This window comes from Notolepis coatsorum (genome assembly GCF_963971535.1).
Source record: "Notolepis coatsorum genome assembly, chromosome: 7".
In the NCBI taxonomy this organism is placed as follows: Eukaryota; Metazoa; Chordata; class Actinopteri; order Aulopiformes; family Paralepididae; genus Notolepis; species Notolepis coatsorum.
Genome location: NC_140171.1, coordinates 2,461,278 through 2,487,419, shown reverse-complemented (window position 1 = coordinate 2,487,419; position 26,142 = coordinate 2,461,278). Strand labels below are relative to the sequence as shown.

Below are 26,142 nucleotides of genomic sequence, written 5' to 3'. Positions count from 1 at the left end.
ACCATATCTCACGCATCTATTTGCCGTCTTGGTGCTTTTTTATTCGACGTGTGGGGGGGCCACAGGGTACATGTGTGGGGTGACGTGTGGGGGGCCACAGGGTACATGTGTGGGGTGACGTGTGGGGGGGCCACAGGGTACATGTGTGGGGCGCGTGTGGGGGGGCCACAGGGTACATGTGTGGGGTGACGTGTGGGGGGGCCACAGGGTACATGTGTGGGGTGACGTGTGGGGGGGCCACAGGGTACATGTGTGGGGTGACGTGTGGGGGGGCCACAGGGTACATGTGTGGGGTGACGTGTGGGGGGGCCACAGGGTACATGTGTGGGGTGACGTGTGGGGGGGCCACAGGGTACATGTGTGGGGTGACGTGTGGGGGGCCACAGGGTACATGTGTGGGGTGACGTGTGGGGGGGCCACAGGGTACATGTGTGGGGTGACGTGTGGGGGGCCACAGGGTACATGTGTGGGGGGGCCACAGGGTACATGTGTGGGGCGACGTGTGGGGGGGCCACAGGGTACATGTGTGGGGCGCGTGTGGGGGGGCCACAGGGTACATGTGTGGGGTGACGTGTGGGGGGGCCACAGGGTACATGTGTGGGGCGCGTGTGGGGGGGCCACAGGGTACATGTGTGGGGTGACGTGTGGGGGGGCCACAGGGTACATGTGTGGGGCGACGTGTGGGGGGGCCACAGGGTACATGTGTGGGGTGACGTGTGGGGGGCCACAGGGTACATGTGTGGGGTGACGTGTGGGGGGCCACAGGGTACATGTGTGGGGTGACGTGTGGGGGGGCCACAGGGTACATGTGTGGGGTGACGTGTGGGGGGGCCACAGGGTACATGTGTGGGGTGACGTGTGGGGGGCCACAGGGTACATGTGTGGGGTGACGTGTGGGGGGGCCACAGGGTACATGTGTGGGGTGACGTGTGGGGGGGCCACAGGGTACATATATGGGGCGACGTGTGGGGGGGCCACAGGGTACATGTGTGGGGTGACGTGTGGGGGGGCCACAGGGTACATGTGTGGGGTGACGTGTGGGGGGCCATAGGGTACATGTGTGGGGTGACGTGTGGGGGGCCACAGGGTACATGTGTGGGGTGACGTGTGGCGGGGCCACAGGGTACATGTGTGGGGTGACGTGTGGGGGGGCCACAGGGTACATGTGTGGGGTGACGTGTGGGGGGGCCACAGGGTACATGTGTGCGGCTGGCTGGGGCCACAACGGCTCAGGCAGTAGAGCGGCGGTCGTCTGGTAACCGGGACTGAGCTCCGGACCTGGGGGGCGACAGGGCCTTCTCTGCAGCTGCCCCCACCCTCTGGAACGCCCTGCCCCGACCATATCCGTCATGCAGACGACACCCTCTCATCATTTAAAAAAAAACTAAAAACCCACTTTTTACCCTGGCCTTCAAGCCTTGAACTCCTTCCTCTCTCACCTTTTATATCATTTTTTTTCTTTTTCTAAAACTGTATTGTTTATTTTGCTCTGTAAAGTGTCTTTGAGCATTCGGAAAAGCGCTATACAAAATTGATGTATTATTAATAGGGATGCTCGATATTGGCTTTTTTACCGATGCCGATATTCCGATATTGTCCAACTCTTAATTTCCGATACCGATATCAACCGATACCGATATATGAAGGGTTTCCCCCCCAAAAAAACGGAATAATTTCAGGTAACTAATAATTTCACTGGATGCAATATTGTTATTGTTTTTTTTATCTTTTTACCGATACCGATATTTTCCGATATCACATTTTACTGCCGATGTCGGCCGATAATATCGGCCATCCCTAATTATTCAATATTATTAGTGTCCTCTCAGTGACCGCATAAACTAACGTGTGTAGTACATGCAGCCACCAGCAGGGGATCCCCAGAGAGGGGAACAGAACTGAAGGATCTTGTGTAGATAGGTAGGCCATACAAATGACTGACCGTACCAGGGGAATCTCCACTGCAATTCTGTCTCTATCATGTTGTCTATAAGACATCAGTGAACAAGTGCTCAGGCTTTTTCACCACCGCCGCCTCTGTGGGAGTGTGAGGAAGAGACCACCTGCACGCAATTGAATAAAGTACCAGAGAAAACGCACTCTCTGGCTGTTTTCTTTTTTTTTAGTTCTTTTAGTTTTAACCCTTTCACTGCCACACGACAGCCGGTTGTACCCTTTCACTGTTACAGTACAGAAGGTTAGCCCTTTACTATCACACAACCGACGGCGACGCTCCATCATTAGCTCTGTCGTGTGGCAGTGAAAGGGTTCATCTCTGAAGTGTCCACGACAAAAGCGCTTTGGATAGAAGCTCTATATACAGTAAATGCACCGTTTATGTAAATATTTAGTGGGGCAGGCCTAATGAACGAGCCAATGCGAATACTTTATGATTTGTATATATTATTGACCACAGTGTAGTAGTAGTCGTAGTAGTAGTAGGAACCCATACCTTTGTATGGATCCATGACGGTAGCACAGCTTGGCCCCCCGGGGGACCATGTCGGCAAACAATCTGGCGCCAAAATAGAAGCTTTGTGAAAAGGTCTCTACCGCCCACTCCTATTTTGATGTAGCGGAGGTCCGTGAGTCATATGCACAGTCGTCACGATGGACGTGTGTTGTGATGAAGTGACCGTGGCACTCGTGGCAGTAAGCGGTACTGCGAGTTAAACTCACTTCCCCTCCTTAAAAGACACACAAGACACGTTACCAAGGAGTGAATTCACCTCTCGGTATAGTGGTCTGTACTGTGGCCCGCGGTGCGGCCGACCCGGGTTCGAAACTCCCTCGGGGCATCAAACTGTAACACAGCGCAAAGGAGTCCGATACGATCGGTCACATTGAGGTACAGTATGGTGACTGTACAGTATGGTGACTCTTAGGGCGCGTTCACACCTACCCTTAGATCGATAGTCCGTTTGGTTTGTATGAATGCAAACCAAACTATAATGAGGACCAAACAACCGAACCATGGTCCTCTTGAAAAGTTGGGACTCGGTTCGTTTCAAAGTGGACCATGGTTCGTTTGCTGTTGGTGTGAACGCAAAACGAACTTTATATAGTATCTAATCTAGAGCAAATGAGTGACAGGTGCCTAGTGGCGGCGGTCGCGCGACCCAACTCAAATGAATGACAGGCGCGCGGAGTCCCGCGGACAGTCTCTCTCTTCCTCTCTCTCTCTCTCTTCCTCTCTCTGTCTCTCTAGACTGGCGCCGCGCGCGGACAGTCTCTCTCTCTCTCTAGTCGACTTGCGCCACGCTCGTAATGACAGTATCTCTCTGCTTTATCACAAGAGACGCTGTCGGCAACTGTTTACGTTTGTGAGAGGGTAGTGTGAACGCAGACCAAAATCAAACAATGTATCATTTTCACATTTGGTCCACCAGAAAGTCCGGACTATCCACGGACTTTCAGGTGTGAACACACCCTTATAGTTGTTACAGTATGGTATGGTGACTCTTATAGTTGTGAAAAGGTCTCTATAGCTCCCAGCCCTGTTGAGGTACAGTATGGTGACTCTTACAGTTGTGAAAAGGTCTCTATAGCTCCCAGCCCTGTTGAGGTACAGTATGGTGACTCTTACAGTTGTGAAAAGGTCTCTATAGCTCCCAGCCCTGTTGAGGTAAGAGATGACTCTTATAGTCGCTGTTTCTGTTTACTATATATGCTGTCACTGCTGAATACCAATGAACAAATTATATTTCGTAGTAATGTTTTGAATCATAGTATTGTTGTTGTTCAGGGGGCAGCCAGGTATCGAACCCGGGTCGCCGGTCTGACCTGTTAGCCGAGGGCTTAGTGAGTCTAGGGTCTGTTGTTGTTACAGTATGTAGTATTGGTCATTTAGGACAGTGATGAAAGCTGTCAATGCTACCAGGCTTCCTTAAAGGGAGCCACCACCCAAATTAACAATTCCAATTTGTTCTCCTCTCAAAGTTAAATGTGTGAACATGAGCTACTCTCTCCCAGAAGCCAGATTATAAATCTGTGATATCATTAGGTACGAAGTCTAGAGCCGCTCCGCAGACAAATTAATGGCGAGACTTGATTTAGTCGAAACCCACGGAATGTTTGTCTTTTCTTTTTTTTTAAACCCAAATGAGCTTTATTCTACTGTGGTGTGGTCCTGGGTGCCCTCTGTGTCCTCTTCACCATCTCTCCAGCTTACATAGAAATCTTTTGTTATGCAATAATAAGTCATTTTTGGGGTATAAATTACTAGACCACCGTGTGGGTTCGAGTCCCTGTGATCATAAATCACAAAAGCTAAAAGGATGTGTATCAGTGATAATCAAACCGTAAACAAAGATGCCTATTAAGATGTTAGATCCTAATATGAAAAACTATGTGTTCTTATTTGTTCTATGCCTATCTATTTTATGTCTGCACTTTATGCATTGCGCTTGATCTGCCAATTTTGCATTTTTTTTACTGCTGTGAAGCACTTTGAGCTGCAATTCTTGTATGAAAGGTGCTATACAAATAAAGTGTATTATTATTATTATTATTATTATTACATGCAGCTTCAGACTCTATACTTGATGACGTAACAAATTTGAGTTTTTGGATTTGGGGCGAGAGTTAGTCTAGTCTAGTCTAGTTGTCTTAGATACATTTATTGTATTGCTCTGCACACTTTTTTGAACTGTAGCCTATATAGTAATTCGACGGGAAGCGATTTGCGAGTGATCTCAAAACGAGATTAGATTCAAATGTATTGTTATTATACAGCACAAGTACAATACACCATCCAACCAGAGTGGATAAATAAATGCTCCAGAAATAAAGGCTTAGTGAGCCTCAGCGTGCGAGCGCACAAACACACACGTGTACTGTGTATACATGCAAAATGAATCGTTCCAGCAAAGTAGGCTTCTATTATTCTAATTACTTGTTTTATTGGGTATCATAGTAGTAAGTCCTACTGTAGAACATGACATGTTAGCATGACATCTCATTTATTAATGCCAATACTGAACGACTGCGCAATTGGCTCTTGACAAGTGTAAACTATGGATTAGTGGGTCACAGTCAACGTCGGACCCTTTAGCTCACCTGGTTAGGGCGGCTGCCTGTGGATCCTATGGTCCCAGGTTCAAATCTCTCGGTTACACAACTTTTTAATTTAATTTAATTAAATTATGCATTTATTTATCCACTCTGGTTGGATGGTGTATTGTACTTGTGCTGTATGATGACAATACATTTTAATCGAATCTCATTTTGAGATTGCTACTGTACCTGTTGAGTGGATCAGCGTGGTGCAATGCCGACCCTGTGAAGCTGTTTTATATACGGCACATTTTGCCACTGTCGTGTTCATTATGGTTGTGTTTACCTCCGCCTGAGTAACCCCCCCCCCGTTGATGACGGAGGACGGTGGAACGTTGGTTCTCCTTAAATAGGTGTAAATGCGGGCTGGTTCGCCAGAAAGCACCAAGGTTCAGAGGCTCCAGAACCGAGCCGGAGCTTGAACCCCGAGCCCTGCCGGTGTGAAAGCGCCCAGTGTGCCCAGCCTCTGGGGTAGTGTCTAGATCACATAGTTGGGAAGGACATTTCCATGGGAATCATCACTTTTTGACTTAGCCGTAACTCATCATAATCTTCACCTAAACAGTTGTTTATAAATGTATCCCTTACCTTAACCCTAACCTTAACCATCTAAAAAAAAGAATAATCAAATAAACGTACAAACATCCTTCCCTGCTATAGGATCTAAACACAATCTCTGCTTTTCCCTGGCTGGATGTCCCGCCTCTCTGTGTGTATCTGTCCTATCCTGAGAGCCTCTTTCGAGTCCAACAGCCCTCATTTTGACTGAATGGAGGGAAACCAACAAGAAAATGGCCGCAAACAATAGTGGTTACAAATAGACAAGTGCATTGTGTTTTAAAACGCCAGTTCAGAAATAGACCAGTGCATTGTGTTTTAAAACTCCAGTTCAGAAATAGACCAGTGCATTGTGTTTTAAAACTCCAGTTCAGAAATAGACTGGTGCATTGTGTTTTAAAACTCCAGTTCAGAAATAGACCATTGCATTGTGTTTTAAAACTCCAGTTCAGAAATAGACCAGTGCATTGTGTTTTAAAACTCCAGTTCAGAAGGTAAATATCCAACTGCGAATCAAGTCAGTTCAGAATTCCAGCTCTGTTTTCTCCCCCTCCAGTGAGTTTGCAGGATAGAGGATGTCTCCAGTCTCTTCTTCTGCGTCTCTTTTCTTCTTCTCTGCTTCCCTCCCCTCCAAGTTAGTCCAAGTCAATAGAGGGGGCGGGGTCATCTGAATCCCAGGGATTTCGAGGACTTTTGATTGGCTGATGCTGGAAGACTGACAGACCAGTAGAGTTCAGTCCTCCACACAGAAACCTGGAGTGGAACGAGGAAGGTGGGTTAGATGTAGGCCTACATGCACCAACCTGAACCCTGCCAAGCTACAAAAGCTCCTTGGTTTAATTATGTACCTGGCATTTCTTTATTATTGGCTTTTGTAAAGCAAATATTATCATTGGTTACTTGCTTTGTTGCTGATACAACAACGTCTAAATACTTTGTTGTATCAGCAAAAGTCTAAAGACACAGGATGAGTCTAAAGACACGGGATGGAGTCTAAAGACACGGGATGGAGTGTAAAGACACGGGATGGAGTGTAAAGACACGGGATGGAGTGTAAAGACACATGATGGAGTCTAAAGACACGGGATGGAGTGTAAAGACACGGGATGGAGTGTAAAGACACGGGATGGAGTGTAAAGACAAGGGATGGAGTGTAAAGACACGGGATGGAGTGTAAAGACATGGGATGGAGTCTAAAGACATGGGATGGAGTCTAAAGACACGGGATGGAGTCTAAAGACACGGGATGGAGTGTAAAGACACGGGATGGAGTGTAAAGACACGGGATGGAGTCTAAAGACACGAGATGGAGTCTAAAGACATGGGATGGAGTGTAAAGACACGGGATGGAGTCTAAAGACACGGGACTCGGGATGGAGTGTAAAGACACGGGATGGAGTGTAAAGACACGGGATGGAGTGTAAATGGGATGGAGTCTAAAGACACGGGATGGAGTCTAAAGACACGGGATGGAGTGTAAAGACACGGGATGGAGTGTAAAGACACGGGATGGAGTGTAAAGACACGGGACGGAGTCTAAAGACATGTGACAAAGACTCCAGATGGTTCCGGGGAGTTCCCTCACTTGAGCCGGAAGGAGGAGGTCCAGTGCTACGTCTGAGACCCCGCCTCCTGCTCCGCCACCACCGCCTCCGCAGGCCGGACGCTCTTGATTGACAGGTACATCTCCTCCTCCGCATCGTAGTAATAGAACTTTCTCAGGTAGGAGATCAGCGGCCTTGAAAGAGACAGAAGGTACGATCAATACTATTGAATTGAATTGAATTGGCCCTTCTAAGGTTTCTCTCCTCCACATTGCCCGTGGTGCATTTTTTCCTATTGCTAGGTTTTAGTGAGTTTTTCCTTACCTTCACGTGGGGTATGTATTTTTGGACTTTATGGTGTTTTTGTTTTGTTCTTGACTTATTGTGATGTTTCTTCTTGACCTGTTTAAAGAAGATGTGTCCGGCCCATGGGGACATTAACACTTTCTCCGCCAGAAACGTCATACAACGGGTTTCAAGTTCATGTGAATTCTGCCAGATCACGGCGTACAACGTTATTCTGATCATATTTCATATTTTCGCCATGGTATTCATATTTCACTCACGGAGCCTTGTCTGATGCTGTGTGAGCCGGCACAACTCTGCAACGCTTCAATACTGCCACCTGGTGGCTGATCGGCGAGTTGCCAAACCGGATATGCCCGTTGGAGCTCGGTGCGTCTCCCAAATCCGTCCGGCCACTCGTATATCGTCGCGGGACTCAAGACACACACCGTGGATATGGATCGTTGCCATAACTCAATAGTCGTCATGATTTGGCCGTGTAATCGTATTATACAAACCAGAAATGGATCGCCTCGATCCCCATCACATAACTGGGATCTGTTTGCTCCAGTATCATCGCCCAACGCTAAGAGGAGGATGCATTTCAGCATTTTTATTTATTATTATCCATACAAACTGCTCTGATCTATATATCACCCATACTACATAAATCATTTAACGACGATCACGGAATTATAAACGACCCCCCCGCCCTCCGCTCACCGGCGCATGATCAGTCATAACGTTTAGGACCATGTACAGTTGAAATCTTTAATATAGCGTGGATCGGTATCGAAACGGCATTTGATAATCTAATATATGCATTTATGCCTATATCTCACGTTCTAGGAAATACTGCAGAAAACAATAAAAACATATTCATACTCTAGACGGTATTTTCGTATGAATGTGTGAATGAAAAAGTAAAACGTTCCTACATCCTGAACGATAGCTAATCGATGTTGAATGGGCCATAGTAATGTCAATTTAGCAATACAATTTAAAAAGTTATAGCCCTGCAAAGAAGGTAAACATCTCCATAGACTTACAGTGCTGGCAGTGATCAAACATTGATGGATATAAGCGTGGCAGAGAAAGTGTTAACGTGTGTTGTCGGGCCTTACAAATAAATTTGATTTTATTTTATTTGAAATACTATCGCCATTGACAAATAACGTATTTTACATGGTGCCATTTCATTCAGAATGGTCTGTTTTCTCCCATGCCCATACCTGTACCTCCCCTCTCCCCTCCCCATGCTGCTATGACGCCTGGATCTCCCTAAGGGGATCAATAAAGGAGTATCTTATCTTATCTGCATTTTCTCTGATTAACTTACAAATATATTGTGGACAACATATTCACGATGGTAAACATTCATATTCAGTAGACCTTCATATTCAGTAATACCTTCATATTCAGTAATACCTTCATATTCAGTAATACCTTCATATTCAGTAGACCTTCATATTCAGTAATACCTTCATATTCAGTAATACCTTCATATTCAGTAATACCTTCATATTCAGTAATACCTTCATATTCAGTAGACCTTCATATTCAGTAATACCTTCATATTCAGTAGACCTTCATATTCAGTAATACCTTCATATTCAGTAGACCTTCATATTCAGTAATACCTTCATATTCAGTAGACCTTCATATTCAGTAATACCTTCATATTCAGTAATACCTTCATATTCAGTAATACCTTCATATTCAGTAATACCTTCATATTCAGTAGACCTTCATATTCAGTAATACCTTCATATTCAGTAATACCTTCATATTCAGTAATACCTTCATATTCAGTAGACCTTCATATTCAGTAATACCTTCATATTCAGTAGACCTTCATATTCAGTAATACCTTCATATTCAGTAATACCTTCATATTCAGTAATACCTTCATATTCAGTAATACCTTCATATTCAGTAGACCTTCATATTCAGTAATACCTTCATATTCAGTAATACCTTCATATTCAGTAGACCTTCATATTCAGTAATACCTTCATATTCAGTAATACCTTCATATTCAGTAGACCTTCATATTCAGTAATACCTTCATATTCAGTAATACCTTCCTATTCAGTAATACCTTCATATTCAGTAGACCTTCATATTCAGTAATACCTTCATATTCAGTAGACCTTCATATTCAGTAATACCTTCATATTCAGTAATACCTTCATATTCAGTAATACCTTCATATTCAGTAATACCTTCATATTCAGTAATACCTTCATATTTAGTAATACCTTCATATTCAGTAATACCTTCATATTCAGTAATACCTTCATATTCAGTAATACCTTCATATTCAGTAATACCTTCATATTCAGTAATACCTTCATATTCAGTAGACCTTCATATTCAGTAATACCTTCATATTCAGTAATACCTTCATATTCAGTAATACCTTCATATTCAGTAGACCTTCATATTCAGTAATACCTTCATATTCAGTAATACCTTCATATTCAGTAGACCTTCATATTCAGTAATACCTTCATATTCAGTAATACCTTCATATTCAGTAATACCTTCATATTCAGTAATACCTTCATATTCAGTAGACCTTCATATTCAGTAATACCTTCATATTCAGTAATACCTTCATATTCAGTAGACCTTCATATTCAGTAATACCTTCATATTCAGTAATACCTTCATATTCAGTAGACCTTCATATTCAGTAATACCTTCATATTCAGTAATACCTTCATATTCAGTAGACCTTCATATTCAGTAATACCTTCATATTCAGTAATACCTTCATATTCAGTAGACCTTCATATTCAGTAATACCTTCATATTCAGTAATACCTTCATATTCAGTAGACCTTCATATTCAGTAGACCTTCATATTCAGTAATACCTTCATATTCAGTAATACCTTCATATTCAGTAATACCTTCATATTCAGTAGACCTTCATATTCAGTAATACCTTCATATTCAGTAATACCTTCATATTCAGTAGACCTTCATATTCAGTAATACCTTCATATTCAGTAATACCTTCATATTCAGTAATACCTTCATATTCAGTAATACCTTCATATTCAGTAGACCTTCATATTCAGTAATACCTTCATATTCAGTAATACCTTCATATTCAGTAGACCTTCATATTCAGTAATACCTTCATATTCAGTAATACCTTCATATTCAGTAATACCTTCATATTCAGTAGACCTTCATATTCAGTAATACCTTCATATTCAGTAATACCTTCATATTCAGTAGACCTTCATATTCAGTAATACCTTCATATTCAGTAATACCTTCATATTCAGTAGACCTTCATATTCAGTAATACCTTCATATTCAGTAATACCTTCATATTCAGTAATACCTTCATATTCAGTAGACCTTCATATTCAGTAATACCTTCATATTCAGTAATACCTTCATATTCAGTAGACCTTCATATTCAGTAATACCTTCATATTCAGTAATACCTTCATATTCAGTAGACCTTCATATTCAGTAATACCTTCATATTCAGTAATACCTTCATATTCAGTAATACCTTCATATTCAGTAGACCTTCATATTCAGTAATACCTTCATATTCAGTAATACCTTCATATTCAGTAGACCTTCATATTCAGTAATACCTTCATATTCAGTAATACCTTCATATTCAGTAGACCTTCATATTCAGTAATACCTTCATATTCAGTAATACCTTCATATTCAGTAATACCTTCATATTCAGTAGACCTTCATATTCAGTAATACCTTCATATTCAGTAATACCTTCATATTCAGTAGACCTTCATATTCAGTAATACCTTCATATTCAGTAATACCTTCATATTCAGTAGACCTTCATATTCAGTAATACCTTCATATTCAGTAATACCTTCATATTCAGTAGACCTTCATATTCAGTAATACCTTCATATTCAGTAATACCTTCATATTCAGTAGACCTTCATATTCAGTAATACCTTCATATTCAGTAATACCTTCATATTCAGTAATACCTTCATATTCAGTAATACCTTCATATTCAGTAATACCTTCATATTCAGTAGACCTTCATATTCAGTAATACCTTCATATTCAGTAATACCTTCATATTCAGTAGACCTTCATATTCAGTAATACCTTCATATTCAGTAATACCTTCATATTCAGTAATACCTTCATATTCAGTAATACCTTCATATTCAGTAGACCTTCATATTCAGTAATACCTTCATATTCAGTAATACCTTCATATTCAGTAATACCTTCATATTTAGTAATACCTTCATATTCAGTAATACCTTCATATTCAGTAATACCTTCATATTCAGTAATACCTTCAGTAATACCTTCATATTCAGTAATACCTTCATATTCAGTAATACCTTCATATTTAGTAATACCTTCATATTCAGTAATACCTTCATATTCAGTAATACCTTCATATTTAGTAATACCTTCATATTCAGTAATACCTTCATATTCAGTAATACCTTCATATTTAGTAATACCTTCATATTCAGTAATACCTTCATATTCAGTAATACCTTCATATTCAGTAGACCTTCATATTCAGTAATACCTTCATATTTAGTAATACCTTCATATTCAGTAATACCTTCATATTCAGTAATACCTTCATATTCAGTAATACCTTCATATTTAGTAATACCTTCATATTCAGTAATACCTTCATATTCAGTAATACCTTCATATTCAGTAATACCTTCATATTTAGTAATACCTTCATATTCAGTAATACCTTCATATTCAGTAGACCTTCATATTCAGTAATACCTTCATATTTAGTAATACCTTCATATTCAGTAATACCTTCATATTCAGTAATACCTTCATATTCAGTAATACCTTCATATTTAGTAATACCTTCATATTCAGTAATACCTTCATATTCAGTAATACCTTCATATTCAGTAATACCTTCATATTCAGTAGACCTTCATATTCAGTAATACCTTCATATTCAGTAATACCTTCATATTCAGTAGACCTTCATATTCAGTAATACCTTCATATTCAGTAATACCTTCATATTCAGTAATACCTTCATATTCAGTAGACCTTCATATTCAGTAATACCTTCATATTCAGTAATACCTTCATATTCAGTAGACCTTCATATTCAGTAATACCTTCATATTCAGTAATACCTTCATATTCAGTAGACCTTCATATTCAGTAATACCTTCATATTCAGTAATACCTTCATATTCAGTAATACCTTCATATTCAGTAGACCTTCATATTCAGTAATACCTTCATATTCAGTAGACCTTCATATTCAGTAATACCTTCATATTCAGTAATACCTTCATATTCAGTAATACCTTCATATTCAGTAATACCTTCATATTCAGTAATACCTTCATATTTAGTAATACCTTCATATTCAGTAATACCTTCATATTCAGTAGACCTTCATATTCAGTAATACCTTCATATTCAGTAATACCTTCATATTCAGTAATACCTTCATATTCAGTAGACCTTCATATTCAGTAATACCTTCATATTCAGTAATACCTTCATATTCAGTAATACCTTCATATTCAGTAGACCTTCATATTCAGTAATACCTTCATATTCAGTAATACCTTCATATTCAGTAATACCTTCATATTTAGTAATACCTTCATATTTAGTAATACCTTCATATTCAGTAATACCTTCATATTCAGTAGACCTTCATATTCAGTAATACCTTCATATTCAGTAATACCTTCATATTCAGTAATACCTTCATATTCAGTAATACCTTCATATTCAGTAGACCTTCATATTCAGTAATACCTTCATATTCAGTAATACCTTCATATTCAGTAATACCTTCATATTCAGTAATACCTTCATATTCAGTAATACCTTCATATTCAGTAGACCTTCATATTCAGTAATACCTTCATATTCAGTAATACCTTCATATTCAGTAGACCTTCATATTCAGTAATACCTTCATATTCAGTAGACCTTCATATTCAGTAATACCTTCATATTCAGTAATACCTTCATATTTAGTAATACCTTCATATTCAGTAATACCTTCATATTCAGTAGACCTTCATATTCAGTAATACCTTCATATTCAGTAATACCTTCATATTCAGTAATACCTTCATATTCAGTAGACCTTCATATTCAGTAATACCTTCATATTTAGTAATACCTTCATATTCAGTAATACCTTCATATTCAGTAATACCTTCATATTCAGTAATACCTTCATATTCAGTAGACCTTCATATTCAGTAGACCTTCATATTCAGTAGACCTTCATATTCAGTAGACCTTCATATTCAGTAATACCTTCATATTCAGTAATACCTTCATATTCAGTAATACCTTCATATTCAGTAATACCTTCATATTCAGTAATACCTTCATATTTAGTAATACCTTCATATTTAGTAATACCTTCATATTCAGTAATACCTTCATATTCAGTAATACCTTCATATTCAGTAGACCTTCATATTCAGTAATACCTTCATATTCAGTAATACCTTCATATTCAGTAATACCTTCATATTCAGTAATACCTTCATATTCAGTAATACCTTCATATTCAGTAGACCTTCATATTCAGTAATACCTTCATATTCAGTAATACCTTCATATTCAGTAATACCTTCATATTCAGTAGACCTTCATATTCAGTAATACCTTCATATTCAGTAATACCTTCATATTCAGTAATACCTTCATATTCAGTAATACCTTCATATTCAGTAGACCTTCATATTCAGTAATACCTTCATATTCAGTAATACCTTCATATTCAGTAATACCTTCATATTCAGTAGACCTTCATATTCAGTAATACCTTCATATTCAGTAATACCTTCATATTCAGTAATACCTTCATATTCAGTAATACCTTCATATTCAGTAGACCTTCATATTCAGTAATACCTTCATATTCAGTAATACCTTCATATTCAGTAATACCTTCATATTCAGTAATACCTTCATATTCAGTAGACCTTCATATTCAGTAATACCTTCATATTCAGTAATACCTTCATATTCAGTAATACCTTCATATTCAGTAGACCTTCATATTCAGTAATACCTTCATATTCAGTAATACCTTCATATTCAGTAATACCTTCATATTCAGTAATACCTTCATATTCAGTAATACCTTCATATTCAGTAATACCTTCATATTCAGTAGACCTTCATATTCAGTAATACCTTCATATTCAGTAATACCTTCATATTCAGTAATACCTTCATATTCAGTAATACCTTCATATTCAGTAGACCTTCATATTCAGTAATACCTTCATATTCAGTAATACCTTCATATTCAGTAATACCTTCATATTCAGTAGACCTTCATATTCAGTAATACCTTCATATTCAGTAATACCTTCATATTCAGTAATACCTTCATATTCAGTAATACCTTCATATTCAGTAGACCTTCATATTCAGTAATACCTTCATATTCAGTAATACCTTCATATTCAGTAATACCTTCATATTTAGTAATACCTTCATATTCAGTAATACCTTCATATTCAGTAATACCTTCATATTCAGTAATACCTTCATATTCAGCAATACCTTCATATTCAGTAATACCTTCATATTTAGTAATACCTTCATATTCAGTAATACCTTCATATTCAGTAATACCTTCATATTCAGTAATACCTTCATATTCAGTAATACCTTCATATTCAGTAATACCTTCATATTCAGTAGACCTTCATATTCAGTAATACCTTCATATTCAGTAATACCTTCATATTCAGTAATACCTTCATATTCAGTAATACCTTCATATTCAGTAGACCTTCATATTCAGTAATACCTTCATATTCAGTAATACCTTCATATTCAGTAATACCTTCATATTCAGTAGACCTTCATATTCAGTAATACCTTCATATTCAGTAATACCTTCATATTCAGTAATACCTTCATATTCAGTAATACCTTCATATTCAGTAGACCTTCATATTCAGTAATACCTTCATATTCAGTAATACCTTCATATTCAGTAATACCTTCATATTCAGTAGACCTTCATATTCAGTAATACCTTCATATTCAGTAATACCTTCATATTCAGTAATACCTTCATATTCAGTAATACCTTCATATTCAGTAATACCTTCATATTCAGTAGACCTTCATATTCAGTAATACCTTCATATTCAGTAATACCTTCATATTCAGTAATACCTTCATATTCAGTAATACCTTCATATTCAGTAATACCTTCATATTCAGTAATACCTTCATATTCAGTAATACCTTCATATTTAGTAATACCTTCATATTCAGTAATACCTTCATATTCAGTAGACCTTCATATTCAGTAGACCTTCATATTCAGTAATACCTTCATATTCAGTAATACCTTCATATTCAGTAATACCTTCATATTCAGTAATACCTTCATATTCAGTAATACCTTCATATTCAGTAATACCTTCATATTCAGTAATACCTTCATATTCAGTAGACCTTCATATTCAGTAATACCTTCATATTCAGTAATACCTTCATATTCAGTAATACCTTCATATTCAGTAATACCTTCATATTCAGTAATACCTTCATATTCAGTAGACCTTCATATTCAGTAATACCTTCATATTCAGTAATACCTTCATATTCAGTAATACCTTCATATTCAGTAGACCTTCATATTCAGTAATACCTTCATATTTAGTAATACCTTCATATTCAGTAATACCTTCATATTCAGTAATACCTTCATATTCAGTAATACCTTCATATTCAGTAATACCTTCATATTCAGTAATACCTTCATATTCAGTAATACCTTCATATTCAGTAATACCTTCATATTCAGTAGACCTTCATATTCAGTAGACCTTCATATTCAGTAATACCTTCATATTCAGTAATACCTTCATATTCAGTAATACCTTCATATTCAGTAATACCTTCATATTCAGTAGACCTCCCAGCCACAAGTACCTACACATTTTACTTAAGTACAGCACTTGAGTAGAAATACTTAGGGTTGTGGTTAGATAGGTACCTGGGCAGCTAGCCCCTTACGTGACTGCGATGTGCAGCCAGGGGCTGGCTTTTTAATACACAGTCACTCTCAGCTGTGTTGCTACCAGGCTCGTTTGGACCACCAAGCACTGCTTCCGAGCTCGGGGTGGGTCAAAAATATATCAGATATGAATTTCAAAGGTACCCAGCGTACAATATGGGTTTCACACAGCGACGCGCTGGGGTCTGAAAGCTCGGAGTTGCTAATAAACAGTTTAAATCATTGTTATAAAACGAGTGGTACTCAGAGCGAGCCGTGTATTTCCGCCGTTGGTGTCACAGCGCATGCGCACCAGGCAGCCAAATACGGAACTACACGGCTCGCTCTGTGATGCCGCGTTCACGTTACGTGGGAAGAAGCGGAAGAACCAGCTTCCGACTGGGAAAAACCATTCACGTCGGGAGCGCCAGTAGCTCACCATGTACCTCGACGCGAAAGCGTCGGGGAATACCGTGCTGCGTCACGGATCTGGTTGACTCCGAGTTCGATTCCCGGACCCGCCGTCATTTGCCGAATGTCTTCCCCTGTTCTCCCTCCCGTTTCACCCTGCATCTGTCGGTCATGCTTGACCAGAAAAAGCGATAAATGCTAAAAAATGAAGTTAAAAAAAAAAAAAAAAAAAAAACCATTCACGTCAGCCTCCTAGTGGTAATTCCTATTAGGACATATGGGATTTTTTTTATAGACCCCGATATCTCCCACTTCGCGTCACGAATTGCGGAAGTATGGATGTGGGCGTTTCATCGAGTCAACGCGTGAAGGCTTCCTAGTTGTAGCAACGAGATGTCCTCTGGTTCTTCCGCTTCTTCCCACGTAACGTGAACGCGGCATCACAGAGCGAGCCGTGTAGTTCCGTATTTGGCTGCCTGGTGCGCATGCGCTGTGACACCAACGGCGGAAATACACGGCTCGCTCTGAGTACCACTCGTTTTATAACAATGATTTAAACTGTTTATTAGCAACTCCGAGCTTTCAGACCCCAGCGCGTCGCTGTGTGAAACCCATATTGTACGCTGGGTACCTTTGAAATTCATATCTGATATATTTTTGACCCACCCCGAGCTCGGAAGCAGTGCTTGGTGGTCCAAACGAGCCTGGTAGCAACATAGCTGAGAGTGACTGTGTATTAAAATTGTGTATTTGGCCCGGTCTGAATTAATAGCGAGATGCTGCTTGAATGCCACGGGGAGCTGGGTTTGCACTAGGATCTGTTTCTTCCGTGTACCAGTGATATTCACATTCGGGTGATGCCGTTTCAAATGCGTGATAAAGTTCGCAATAAAGTTGAACAATGACATGGCTCTGGCTTGTCAGTTATTATTGACTCGCCATACTAAGGCTAATAGCTGCGTGCTGCGTGGGATGAACAAACAACATCCGGTTAGTTGTGCACGTTATATTAGGGCCAGGGGGATTTAAGTTCCGCAAAAAAAGGTTCCGTACCGTTGCAATCGTTCGGTGCACAGCGCGTACTGTACCGGAGGACCACATTGAGGCGGTACAGTACGTATTCGCGTACCGTTACACCCCTACTGGGCAGGGCTGTGGTTAGATAGGTACCTGGGCAGCAGGGTTGTGGTTAGATAGGTACCTGGGCAGCAGGGTTGTGGTTAGATAGGTACCTGGGCAGCAGGGTTGTGGTTAGATAGGTACCTGGGCAGCAGGGTTGTGGTTAGATAGGTACCTGGACAGCAGGGTTGTGGTTAGATAGGTACCTGGGCAGCAGGGCTGTGGTTAGATAGGTACCTGGGCAGCAGGGCTGTGGTTAGATAGGTACCTGGGCAGCAGGGCTGTGGTTAGATAGGTACCTGGGCAGCAGGGTTGTGGTTAGATAGGTACCTGGGCAGCAGGGCTGTGGTTAGATAGGTACCTGGGCAGCAGGGCTGTGGTTAGATAGGTACCTGGGCAGCAGGGCTGTGGTTAGATAGGTACCTGGACAGCAGGGTTGTGGTTAGATAGGTACCTGGACAGCAGGGTTGTGGTTAGATAGGTACCTGGGCAGCAGGGTTGTGGTTAGATAGGTACCTGGGCAGCAGGGCTGTGGTTAGATAGGTACCTGGGCAGCAGGGTTGTGGTTAGATAGGTACCTGGACAGCAGGGTTGTGGTTAGATAGGTACCTGGGCAGCAGGGTTGTAGTTAGATAGGTACCTGGGCAGCAGGGTTGTGGTTAGATAGGTACCTGGGCAGGGGCAGCTCCTGGATGTGGTCGATGCGGACCATCTGGCGGATGCAGAAGCGACAGAGGTGCTGCAGGGACTTGACGTTGCTGAAGCGAGAGACAGGAAGCAGCAGCTGCACCGGGGCGGGTGGGAGGCCTGCAATACACACATATACATATACATATACTTATACATACACATATACATATATATACATACACATATACATATACATACACATATACATATATATATATATACATACACATATAATACATATACATATACATACACATATACATATATATATATATACATATATTTATACATATACATACACATATACATATATTTATACATATACATATATTTATATATATATACATACACATATACATATACATATATTTATACATATACATACACATATATATATATATATATATATATACACATATACATACACATATACATATATATATACATATATATACATACACATACACATATACATATATATATACATACACATACACATATACATATACATATATATATATATACATACACATACACATATATATACATATACATACACATATACATCATATACATATAGATATATACACATATACATATACATACACATATACATATATATATACATACACATATACATATATACACATATACATATACATACACATATACATATACATACATACACATAATACACATATACATACACATATACATACACATATACATACACATATACATATACATACATATACATATATACATATACATAGACATATACATATACACACATATACATTATACATATACATATAGATATACATATACATTAGGGGTGTAACGGTACGCGAATACGTACTGTACCACCTCAATGTGGTCCTCCGGTACAGTACGCGCTGTGCACCGAACAATTGCAACGGTACAGATTTTTTTTTTGCAGAACTTAAATCCCCCCAGCCCTAATATAACGTGCACAACTAACCGGAAGTTGTTTGTTCATCCCACGCTGCACGCAGCTATTAGCCTTAGTATGGCGAGTCAATAATAACTGACAAGCCAGAGCCATGTCATTGTTCAACTTTATTGCAAACTTTATCACGCATTTGAAACGGCATCACCCGAATGTGAATATCACTGGTACACGGAAGAAACAGATCCTAGTGCAAACCCAGCTCCCCGTGGCATTCAAGCAGCATCTCGCTATTAATTCAGACCGGGCCAAAGCAATAACAAACGCTGTAGGCGTTTTTATAGCAGCGGATCTGCGACCATACTCCGTTGTCGAGAACACTGGGTTTAAGCACATGTTAAAAGTAATAAAAGCCCCGCTACCTAGTTCCCTCTCGTCCGTATTTCAGCCAGCAAGTCATGCCACCAGCTCTGTATAAACTAGCCCCTTTCGTGACTGTGATGCAAGCCCTGGCTGCCCCTGTATTCAAGCATCACAGTCATGAAAGGGGCTATGTATAAACACGCACACGCTAGTTGTCCACGACTTATCCTCCAAGGCATCTGCTATATAATAATCTTCAGATTTACTGTTATTAGTAGGTTACAGCAGTAAGCATTAGTTTGCTCAGTAAATTATGGCCAATTCGTTTTATATTGTTTAATACAGTTAAATAAATAGATAAATGAGAACCACTGTACCGAAAATAATACCGAACCGTGACTTCAAAACCGAGGTACGTACCGAACCGTGGATTCTGTGTACCGTTACACCCCTAATATACATACACATATACATATAGATATACATACACATATACATATACATATAGATATACATATACATATAGATATACATATACATATACATACACATAGACATATACATATAGATATACATATACATATACATATAGATATACATATACATACACATATACATATACATACACATATACATACACATATACATATACATATACATATACATATAGATATACATATACATAGACATAGACATATACATAGACATATACACACATATACATATATATATACGTATACATATATATATACATATATGTATACACATATACATACATATACATAGACATATACACACATACACATATATATACATATATATACATATACATACATATACATATATATATATATATATACATATACATATACATACACACATATACATAATATACATATACACATATACATACACACATATACATACATAAATATAGATATACATATACATATATACACACACATATAGATATACATATATATACACATATACATACACACATATAGATATACATATACACACACATATACATATACATACACACATATACATATATATACATGTATACACATATACATACACACATATCCTATATATCCTACACATACTACATTTCCTATATATCCTACATATCCTATATCCTACATTTCCTATAATCTCTTACATATCCTACATATCCTATAGATCCTACATATCCTATAGATCCTACATATCCTATAGATCAGTGGTTCTCAAACTACGAGTCGCGACCCAAATTGGGGTCGCGGGTAGGTGACAGTCGGGTCGCGCATTGGCAAGTAAAAAGAATAATAATGTATTTTTTTTAAAATCCTATATATCCTACATTTCCTACATATCCTACATATCTTACAAATCCTATATATCCTATAGATCCTATATCCTACATTTCCTACATATCCTACATATCTTACATATCCTATAGATCCTATCCTATATCCTACATTTCCTATATATCCTACATATCTTACAGATCCTATATATCCTATAGATCAGGGGTGGCCAACCCGCGGCTCGCGAGCCGCATGCGGCTCTTTGCCCGTCAATGTGCGGCTCTTCCACCCACAAAAAAAAATAAAAAAAAATAATAAATAATTTTTTTTTTATGTCACTCATTCCATAAGGACGTAGAATAAACATTTACAATTTTTTTTTTTAAATGGGCCATTTGCATGTTCTTGGTATCTGAATCTAGGGACATAATGGATCAGTGTCAGAAATAGTGTGTCTGTTACTAGGCTTGAGAAAATTGTAATGAACCAAAGGAGAATATCAATTCTATTTAAAAAAAAATGTATCTTTGACTGTGAATAACACCATGCTAAAATTCACCAGACCTGAAAAATCTAAGCAAATGAATAAAGGGAAGATGATTAAACAGAAGGTTTTGTAGATACAGTACTGAATTCTGCCATCTTTTTTATAATGTAAATTTCTCCACCATTTTTCATCATATTGCAACACCGTTTTTTGCAAGACGTTCACAGAAAGGTAGAGAAACTAACTGCGTTCTGTTTTATGGCAATAACGTTCAGGTTTGTGGGAGATAATCCCAAAAAATAAGAGAAATAAAAAAGTAAATCCAGAAGTCAGATGATTGACAGGGGCTGGTGTGAGCTGGGTAGGGTAGTTTTTCGAAATTTGAAAGCCCTGAGTCTCTTCATTCAAAAGACTACACTCACTTTTGGATGTGCCACTTCCTCCTGTCAATATGTGCCGGTTTCCGACTCAATGCCCTGAGATTTCTATAATCTTATATTTCACTAATAACAGTTAAAATAATTGGTAAACAAACGTAATGCTGAAAATATACACTTTTACTGTATATCTCGGGCTTAAGAGGTTAACCCTGTGAGGCCCAAATTAAAAAGACATTAGCAACTTCAGAGGCCAGATGGTGGGACATATAAACACATTTACTATCAAATAGCATTGTGAGGCTGAACAACAGGACCAATTGACTATACATGTGCTTAAAGGGGAACTATCTTATAAATGGCCTTTTTCAGTGTTTACCATTGTTTCTTAGCTATGTGGACTTATATTAATAGGATCTATGTCTCTAATTCTCATATTGGCGCATTCTTCCAATTCTCCTCTCACAATATTGAATATTCACCCTCACTGAACTGAGTCATCTGAAAATGTGCATATCTGTGATGTCAGAGATTTCTCAGCTGCATAATAATGTGGCAGTTGATGTGGCAGTTGGCACCAGGCCACACAGTGGTTGGAGCCCAGCCTCAAAACGGCTTAAGATCTTGAGGTAGAAAAATGCGGTTTTTGAGTACTTGATTAGAAATACAAAACAATGCATTTAATTTTTTTGAAAAAAACCTAGGTGTTCCATAGACTCACAGGAATTGTGTAAAAGTGCCCAAATAGTGAAAGAAATAGTCAAATAGTTCCCCTTTAACATTTTTTAAATAAACATTATTTTTTTAAATGGCTAAAAGTGATTTTGTAATTTTGCAACCGTGGGTCTCACAGGGTACTTTTAACCCTGTGAGGCCCAAATAAAAAAGACATTAGCAACTTCAGAGGCCAGAGGGTGAGACCTATAAACACATGAAGGGTGCCGTGACTGAAAAAAAAGGTTGAGAAACACTGGTATATGGTGTGGCTCTTTGTGGTACCACAGTCATTTTTGTGGCTCTAGTCTCTGACTGGTTGGCCACCCCTGGTCTAGTGTGTCCGTATCTGCTTCCATTCATTTCGGCTAAGCTAGGCTAGCTTCAATATTCTATTCACAAACCCACCTATACAATGTCCCCATATATATATATATATTTTTTTTTTTAACCTTTATTTTACCAGGTAGTCACTTGAGATCAATGATCTCTTTTTCGAGCAAGACCTGGGTATATGATAATGATTGTACCGTAATAATATTTAACTTGGGTCAATGTCCCCAATTAAATAATATATATATGACATAAGCACAATGTCAACTGAATATTCTCAAGCCTGAAAATATTCCCTAGAATATTCCAAGAACGTGTTCTTTAGGGTTTTGTATCAATAGTAGGGGTGTAACGGTACACAAACACCACCGTACGGTACGTACCTCGGTTTTGAAGTCGAGGTTCGGTACGGGTTTTCGGTACAGTGAGGGAAAGTTTGGCTTTCCATGTTCCACTCAGGGGTGATGTAGTGTGTGCAGTAACTATAGGGCTGTCAACGAATATTCTATATTGAAATTAATAATCGAGTTGTAAATTCTTTTTTAAATAATAATTATATTAGATTGTGAAAAAAACAGCCCCCGGTGGGCAGTCGTTAATATACCATTGTATTCGTTCGGTACACTACACAACCGTTCGGTACGGTACACACTGAAACGGTACGGATACCTTTACACCCCTAATCAATAGCCAACGCATAGTTGATAACAAAATGGTGAGCTATATGGAATGTTAAAGGGGCACTTCACCAGAAAACACTGGTTTATTTTGCACCTAATCTCACACATCCAAAAACTCCAAACCGGTTTGCACACATTCATTTAGTTTGACAGTTATTGAGAGCAAATTAGTTTGAATATGGCCACCAGTGATGCCATCGGGGACATTTAATCCTTGTGTTAATTACAGCTCAGTGAAATGATAAGGCAGCAGTTCCCTGTAAAGACAAGGTCACTTCTTTCATCTACATTTCACGGAGCTGTAATTAAGACAAGGATTCGATGTCCCCCGATGACATCACCGGTGGCCCTTTTCAAACCAGGACCCCCCCCCCACACCAAAAGGTCTAGTCAGAGGTAGAGACCCCCACACACCAAAAGGTCTAGTCAGAGGTAGAGACCCCCACACACCAAAAGGTCTAGTCAGAGGTAGAGACCCCCACACACCAAAAGGTCTAGTCAGAGGTAGAGACCCCCACACCAAAAGGTCTAGTCAGAGGTAGAGACCCCCCACACACCAAAAGGTCTAGTCAGAGGTAGAGACCCCCCCACACACCAAAAGGTCTAGTCAGAGGTAGAGACCCCCCCACACACCAAAAGGTCTAGTCAGAGGTAGAGACCCCCACACACCAAAAGGTCTAGTCAGAGGTAGAGACCCCCCCACACACCAAAAGGTCTAGTCAGAGGTAGAGACCCCCACACACCAAAAGGTCTAGTCAGAGGTAGAGACCCCCCCACACCAAAAGGTCTAGTCAGAGGTAGAGACCCCCACACACCAAAAGGTCTAGTCAGAGGTAGAGACCCCCACACACCAAAAGGTCTAGTCAGAGGTAGAGACCCCCCACACACCAAAAGGTCTAGTCAGAGGTAGAGACCCCCACACCAAAAGGTCTAGTCAGAGGTAGAGACCCCCCCACACACCAAAAGGTCTAGTCAGAGGTAGAGACCCCCACACACCAAAAGGTCTAGTCAGAGGTAGAGACCCACACACACCAAAAGGTCTAGTCAGAGGTAGAGACCCCCACACACCAAAAGGTCTAGTCAGAGGTAGAGACCCCCACACACCAAAAGGTCTAGTCAGAGGTAGAGACCCCCACACACCAAAAGGTCTAGTCAGAGGTAGAGACCCCCACACACCAAAAGGTCTAGTCAGAGGTAGAGACCCCCACACACCAAAAGGTCTAGTCAGAGGTAGAGACCCCCACACACCAAAAGGTCTAGTCAGAGGTAGAGACCCCCACACACCAAAAGGTCTAGTCAGAGGTAGAGACCCCCACACACCAAAAGGTCTAGTCAGAGGTAGAGACCCCCACACCAAAAGGTCTAGTCAGAGGTAGAGACCCCCCACACACCAAAAGGTCTAGTCAGAGGTAGAGACCCCCACACACCAAAAGGTCTAGTCAGAGGTAGAGACCCCCCCACACCAAAAGGTCTAGTCAGAGGTAGAGACCCCCCCACACCAAAAGGTCTAGTCAGAGGTAGAGACCCCCCCACACACCAAAAGGTCTAGTCAGAGGTAGAGACCCCCCCACACACCAAAAGGTCTAGTCAGAGGTAGAGACCCCCCCACACACACAGAGAGAATCAAGAAGAATCAAGAGGTTTATTTGTCACATACATACCAGGGCATACAGTGAAATGTGGGTGGTCTTGCCCGCATTGATTGTGCAAAATACAATAATAAAATAGGCATAGAAAAAATAAAATAGATAAGACACAAGATATGCATGGTAAAAAAAAGACATGCTAGGTTCCTGAGAAACTGGTTCTTATATACACTACTATGCAATATACAATTTACAATGTTAACTCTGGATTTGCACCTCCTGTTATATAAGTCCTGCAGGGGTGGTAGTGCAATACCTGTAGTACGCTCAGCTGAGCGCACCACTCTCTGGGAGATATGTCAGAGGTAGACGGCAAAAATACACTTTTTATTGAAACATTTACATTTAGCTGAACACTTTTATCCAAAGCGACTCACAATTTGTGTACAACAAGTCAGCAGGAAGGGTACAACTCTGGCAGCTAAGGGTAAAAAAATATATCATTTCAGAATCTCTCAGAGTGAAAGAGTTTGGAACTTTATCAGCCTGATATCTCAATTCAGCAACAATCGACAGACAGAGGAAGACAATATACTCTGTCATTTTCTAGGAGCTGATTCGGTAGGAAGTCTTACTCTTGGCTTGGCTAACTGCTATTTCTAATGTAAGACTTTTTTTTTCTTCTTAAATTGTGCTATGTTCCATTAGGTCTCA

The 26,142-nt window shown here is 39.6% G+C and overlaps 1 protein-coding gene across 1 annotated transcript in view; it reads right to left on the bottom strand.

Annotated features, from left to right (window-relative positions):
* Nucleotides 1–7,224: 7,224 nt before the first annotated feature.
* The window catches only part of LOC311232584 (uncharacterized protein), a gene marked incomplete at its 3' end in the record, with an annotated part of 110,899 nt that continues 91,981 nt past the window's right edge, over nucleotides 7,225–26,142 (bottom strand). Inside the window, exons 19-20 of the mRNA XM_084319445.1 lie at nucleotides 18,668–18,803; nucleotides 7,225–7,351 (exon numbers count right to left, since the gene is read on the bottom strand). Coding sequence (XP_084175571.1) covers nucleotides 7,225–7,351; nucleotides 18,668–18,803 — 263 coding nt within the window. The remainder of the gene's footprint in view (nucleotides 7,352–18,667; nucleotides 18,804–26,142) is intronic.